The sequence below is a fragment of the Rattus rattus genome, chromosome 9 (genome assembly GCF_011064425.1).
Source record: "Rattus rattus isolate New Zealand chromosome 9, Rrattus_CSIRO_v1, whole genome shotgun sequence".
Taxonomy (NCBI): Eukaryota; Metazoa; Chordata; class Mammalia; order Rodentia; family Muridae; genus Rattus; species Rattus rattus.
Genome location: NC_046162.1, coordinates 61,176,520 through 61,182,786, shown reverse-complemented (window position 1 = coordinate 61,182,786; position 6,267 = coordinate 61,176,520). Strand labels below are relative to the sequence as shown.

The following is a 6,267-nucleotide window of genomic DNA, read 5'->3' as shown; positions in this document are numbered from 1 at the left end:
TTCATTCAGTCAGGGTCCCCGGGAAGGGCTTGTTAGTATGGGCAGGTCAAGGTAGGACAGTCAAAATGTTTAGCAAGGTAGGAAACAACTCCTTGCACGAGGGACCCCAATAGTCAGCGTGTGTCGGGGGCAGGAAGACAGCCGTGAAGCCTAGACAGGTGCGGGCACACACGTGTGTGTTCCTGGCCACGTGTTTGTGGACTTTGAGGCAAAATTTTTGTTTTGGTTCCTGGGGTAAAGTTTCCGTTCGACATTTTTCTCTGTTTAGCTTTTTGTTTTTTGTTTTTATTACGAAACTCTGAATAGAAAAAGTGTAACACCTTTGAACGGACTGGGGCAGGCAGTGGACAGCAGATGGATCCGGTGGTCAACAGCTGCGTGAGGAACCCCCAGCCCCCAGCTCCCGTCTGGGGCTGCCTTCGAAATCCCCACTCGGAAGGCAGCAGCGCCTCAGGGCTGCCCCATTACCCACCAACCCCGTTTTCCTTCCACCAAAAGTCCGATTTCCCAGCGACAGCAGCATACCCCGACTTCTCTACTTCCTGCCTGGCAGCCACCCCACACAGCCTGCCCCGCGCTGAGCGAATCTTCAATGAGCAGCATCCTGCCTTCCCACAGACCCCTGACTGGCACTTCCCCATCTCTGAAGCGGGGCAAAGGCTCAACCTAGGCCCAGCTGGGAGCGCCAGAGAGATGGGGGCTGGCAGCCCCGGCCTGGTGGACGGCACAGGAGGATTGGGTGAGGACTGCATGGTGCTTGGGACGATCGCCCACGAGACGGAGAAGAAATCATCCAGAAGGAAAAAAGAGAGGTCAGGTAGGTGGTGGAGAAACATACTATTCCTTTACTGTGCACGTTGTTAGCCCTCTCTGAACCCAGGGGCTGTAAACAGTAAACTTCAAAAAGAGTTGTCTGACTTACTCAAACACGGAAGCAGGCATCTACTGTAGGAGATCTAGAATATTGGGGGTGGGGTTTTTTATTGTTGTTTTGGGTTTTTTGTTTGTTTGTTTGTTTTTGTTTTCTCCATCGTTCCTGAGTCTCTGCAAAGAATGTGTGTGAGAAATGACATATGGGGTCAGGAAGGATTTAGAGGGTATATGGGATGGGTTCACACTGGTGAGGTCTCTTCTCGAGGCTAGGCTACCTCTGACTCACGCCACATTCAAGCAGCCTCGGATGGTCCCGGAGCCATAGCTGGGAGAGAGGCTTCGGGGGTTAGGGCTGAGTCTGGGACTCTGGGTGTCCACCTTGAGCCAGGATCCTATATTAGGAGCCCAGAGGCGGAGGAACAGGACTTAGGGATGGAAAGGAGTGGGGAAGAGAGATTGAAAGGGGGAGGGAAAGAGGGAGAGTGGGGTCTGGGGCAAACTACCCAGAGGTATGACACGAAAAAGTGGTGTTCAGACTTAGGGGACAGCTCAGCTTGGCAAGGTCTAGTGGGGCCTCCGGGAAGCCTATGATGTAAGGAGAGTCCTCTTTAGGGAACCCAGCAGCCTGGGGAAAGGCAGAAAGGCAGAAGCAAGTGCCAAGGCCAGCTATGACCGGAGGTGTGGATGGCTACTGTGGGGCTGGAGAGATGGCTCAGTGGTTAAGACCACTGACTGCTCTCCCACAGGTCCTGAGTTCAAATCCCACATGGTGGGTCACAACCATCTGTAACGAGAACTGATGCCCTCTTCTGGTGTGTCTGAAGACAGCTACAGTGTCCTTATAAATAATAAATAAATAAATCTTTAAAAAAAAAAAGATGGCTACTGGGGCTGGAGAAAAGATCACAAAGTCTGCCTCTCCTCCTTGGGTTTCTCCTTGTCTTCCCTGAAAGACCCACCCACCACCTACTCACCTTTTCTCTGGTCCCCTGTGCCCCCTCCCCAACCCTTGCCAGAAAAGGCAATGCCCCTGCCCCACCACCTTCTTGTGCTCCTGATAGGGAATGCCTACTGAACTTAGAAAGGACCTTTCTGGGCCTAATCAGAAGAGGGCCCGAAGAGATGGGGCACTAGTCAATAGAGGAGAACCTGCTAGGTTTCTCTTCCTAAGCCCCTTTGACCTAGTGTGCGCATCAGGGTATCCGCCTTTTCCCCCCCGGGCACGGTCTTGTCTCTGGAGAGCTCTGGCTGAGAGGAAGGGGAGACCTGCAGGCTGCAGTCTGAGTTGGGAGGAAGTGGGAGGGGGACAGGAGGACGAAGGAGGGAAGTCCCAAATGGTGGGAGGTCCAGACAGCAGGTTTCTTGAGTCCCACAAGTTTGCAAAGTGGGACCGCAGGTTTGTTGGCATCCCCATTCTGCACGTGTGGAAAAGAACAGGACGCTGTGGCACCAGACTGAGGCAGGAACATCTTGAAGACCAGGTCAAACTGAACTTTTCTATTTGTGCGTGCGTGCGTACGTGCGTAAGTCTCTTGTCTGGGAAATCAGACAAACCAGATTTGGTCCTTTAAGAAGTGAAATGAACCCCTAGATCCCAAACTCCAAACCCCACACCTTCAGAAGATTCCCGCACAGTCCTCATATTTGATGTCCGGGCTTGCAGCCCCCTCTGGATATACTAACAGTGGGGCTGATGACAAACGGTGCATGCTCAAGGCTGAAGAGAAGAGCTCTTTAGGTTTAAACCTCGGCAGGTGGGATCAGCCATTCTGACTTAGTCAGCTGGAGAGTTAGTGAACTACCCGGATGCGGTGCTGGCCCCTCCCACTAGGCCACAGCGCTCTCCTCGGCAGCAGCTGCCCTTCTTGCTCCTCTGTGTTGTCATCTTGTAGCATCTAGCCTCTTCCCAGTAGACTTCCTGGAGGGCCATGGGCATCAAGAAGGGATCTGGGAGATTGCTGGGTTCAGGCGAAATCTTTCACTCTCCCAAGTCTCAAAAAAACCCAAATGGGCAGTCTTCCCTTTTAGTGAGAAGCCAATAGCAGTGCTTTGGGGACCCGAGCATGCACATGGCCCATCAGCCTCTAACCTGCAAAGACTCCCACGCATGGTGGGGCCCCTGGGTCCCCTCACTTGGGGCTCCTCCAGTTCAGCAGTGGAAACAGACAGCAGGAGTGGGGCCGTGAACTCCCTTTCCCTCCATCCCATGCTGCCGCCCGGTCAGTGGGGAGAATTTTATTGCCCAGGTGCTGTGTCTGCCGTTTGGAGTTTAACTGTGGAGGGAGGAGGAGGCAGGAGGGTCAGCTTCCTAAGAGCCTCACCAGGGAGGCTCACAACTGGCTGCAGAATCTGGAAATCTTAAGAGACAAGGTCTACAGAAAATTCCTCATTACCCCAGGATCTTTTGTCACCCCCAGGTCCTCTAATACCTCTTGTGGCTGTGGTTCATTGTGGGATCCTGGGAACCCAACCTAGGGTCTTGTACACGCCTGGCGAGGGTTCTACCACTGAGCTACACCCCCATATATTTAGTTTTTATTCTTGTCTGGTTTGTTTTTGTTTTGCTTTACTTCGTTTTGTTTGAGGCAGCGTCTCAAATAGCCCAGGTTGGCCTCAAACTCACTATGTAGCCAAGGCTAGCTTTGAACTTCTTCCCCCCCCACCCCCCCACCCCCACGGGCTGGGGACTGAACCCAGGACCTTGCGCTTCCTAGGTAAGCGCTCTACCACTGAGCCAAATCCCCAACTTCTTGATGCTTCTTTTTTTTTTTTTTTTTTCCTCTACTTCCCATTCTCTTGATTGCTGGGATCTGGGTGCCTCAGCCAAGTCCCCATGAGCCAGCCAGGAAGGCTGACCAGTCTGGACCACTGCACTTCATTGTCAGGTAGATGGAGGGACAAGGTCACTGCAACTTTGGGGACATTGTTACATTCTTGCAGCCTCTACTTCTCCAGCTGAAAAATGGGGCTGTAATAAAGTCACTTACCACCTAGCATATTCAGGAAGGCTGAGTACAGTAAGTCGAAATTTTCGCATTGCACCAGGTGCATAGTAAACGTTTGATAGCAGCCGCGACTAGTATGAAGTCCGCATTTCCTGAACTAGCCTTTAGAACAGCGGTTCTCAACCTGTGGGTCGCGACCCTTTCGCAGGGGAAGCCTAAGACCCTCGGGAAACTAAAACAATTCGTAACAGTAGCAAAGTTACAGTTATGAAGTGGCAATGAAAGTAACTTGGTTAGGGGGTCACCACAACGTGAGGAACCATATTAAAGGACCGCGGCGTTAGGAAAGTTAAGAACCGCTGCAGTAGAATACAGAATGAAGGGAGTGGGGGGAGAGGATGGGAGTGGAGCGCAGAGGGCAGAGAGCGTGATTGAAATCTCCGGGGTCTGACCCTCAAAACCTCATAAATAAGAAGGCGTAGTGAATGCCTGGAATCCCAATACCTAGGAAGTGGAGGCAGGGGAATCAGAAATTCGAGATGGTTTTTGCTTGATGATATTTCAGGCCAACGTGGGATACATGAGACCCCGTCCAAAAAAAAAAAAAAAAAAAAAAAAAAAAAAGCTTAATATTCCTGTATTGGTGGGAACAGTAGAATCGAATATTCTAGATTTTGTGTCTCAGAATTTGAACTTCTTACAATCTCTTGGTCCTAAAATCCAGTAGTGGTCTCCTAGCGCTTCAATCAGAGCTGTGAAGATGTGCTGGGAGGTAGGAGAAGAGGCTGGCCCGGGAGGCTCCAGCCACGGACTACGGACTCTGCACCCCTCTCCATTTCCACTGCCCCCCAGCCCCCAGCCTCCCTTGGAAGCTGCTTCATAAAAGCCGCGCGCCCCTCCCCCACCCGGAGAGGTCTCGGGAGACCAGCGGTGCAATCTGATTTTGCCTATCCCCAGCTCTGGCCAGGGGTGTTGAAGACCCCTACTGGCAGGGACAGCTGCGAACCCACCGCTGTTTCCCCCTAAGCTGTCAGGCTACTACTGTAATCATCTTTAATTTATGGGAATGGGGGATTTGTCGGTGACTTCCTGATGGGAGGTTCAAGGGAAGGTTGCGTGTGACCAGCTTAGCTACTGGGAAGCTGCCCCGCTGCCTGGGAGCAGCACTGGGTTGCCCTGGCTCCCGGCGCCCCCATCCTCAATCGACCAAGCAGAACCTTTGTCAGCCCCTGCATCGTTCAGCCTCCTTCAGCGCCTGGTCCTGCGTCTCTCTCCTGCCCAGAATTCTTCCCTCTGAGGTCTGATCTCCAATGCCCTGCACAACTACACAAACCTTCATTATCCCTCTCTCCCCTCTCTGTTTCCTCTCTGTCCTCTCTCCCCCTCCCTCTCTTTCACTCTTTCTCCTCCCCTCTCTTCTCTCTTCCCACCCCTTTCCTACAGAGCCACACCTAGTCCTGGCCCCCCACCCCCACATTGTGCTTTCTTCTTTCCTCCCTGACTTTGCCATTTTGCCCTGGTTCCCTTCCCCACAATCTACATATTTTAATATCCAGGTCAAAAACCACTTTTCTGATCATATTTTTCCCCAGCCCGAGCGACATAGAGAGAGAGAGAGGGCTGTCTCAAAACAAAGAGGGAGCTTCAGACAGTAGGTGGCTTTAGGACCTGAGCTGATTTTCTAGCTGGAGCTTGTACCGTCGTAGATACTTGACTAAGCTGTCTCAACGTGGTTGATCTTTTGAAAAAAATCTTTCTTCTTCTCGTGATCCAAAACACACAGCATAAAATGTGGCACCTTTACAGTTTTGAAATGACCTTTTACAACAGCCAACCACAGATCCGATCGACTGTTGAGAACAGATTTCCAGAACTGTCTCATCCTGCAAAACAGAGCTTCTCTTTGGAACGGGTCCCCAAACCCCTGGCAGCTGCCTGCGTCGGAGTAAGAGTTTGGGTGTTACAGGTATCTCTCTCATTCGGTTGTCTTGTTACTGGCTTAATCAATTCCAAGTCCAGGAGTGGTATCGATCCGTACCTCCTGAACCAGTCAGTCCTCAAGTCTCATTGATATGGTAGCACATGATGGGGATTTTTTTTCCTTTTAAGGCTGAAACATATTCCATTGTGTGTCTGTGCTACATTTCCTTTATCTGTGCATCTGTCTATAGACATTAGGCTGCTAGTTCCGTCACCACGCGGTTGGGAAAAACACCTCAGGAAATGGGTGTATACGAATCTCTTTGAGCTTGATTTTATTTTTTAATTTCAGATGTTTACCCACAACTGTAACTATTGGATCGTATGGTCATTCTATATTTAGTTTAAAGGTGTGTGTGTGTGTGTGTGTGTGTGTGTGTGTGTGTGTGTGTGTGTGTGTAAAGCAGCCAGAAGAGGGTGTCGGTTCTCTCAGACCTAGAGTTCCAGGCATTTGCACCATGCTTGGCTT

The 6,267-nt window shown here is 51.2% G+C and overlaps 1 protein-coding gene across 1 annotated transcript in view; it reads left to right on the top strand.

Moving 5' to 3' along the window:
• The first annotated feature begins 354 nt into the window (after positions 1-354).
• Positions 355-6,267, top strand: part of Meox1 (mesenchyme homeobox 1) — an 18,456-nt gene continuing 12,543 nt past the window's right edge. The window contains exon 1 of the mRNA XM_032914507.1: positions 355-817. Within this exon, the coding sequence (XP_032770398.1) occupies positions 355-817 (463 nt within the window). The remainder of the gene's footprint in view (positions 818-6,267) is intronic.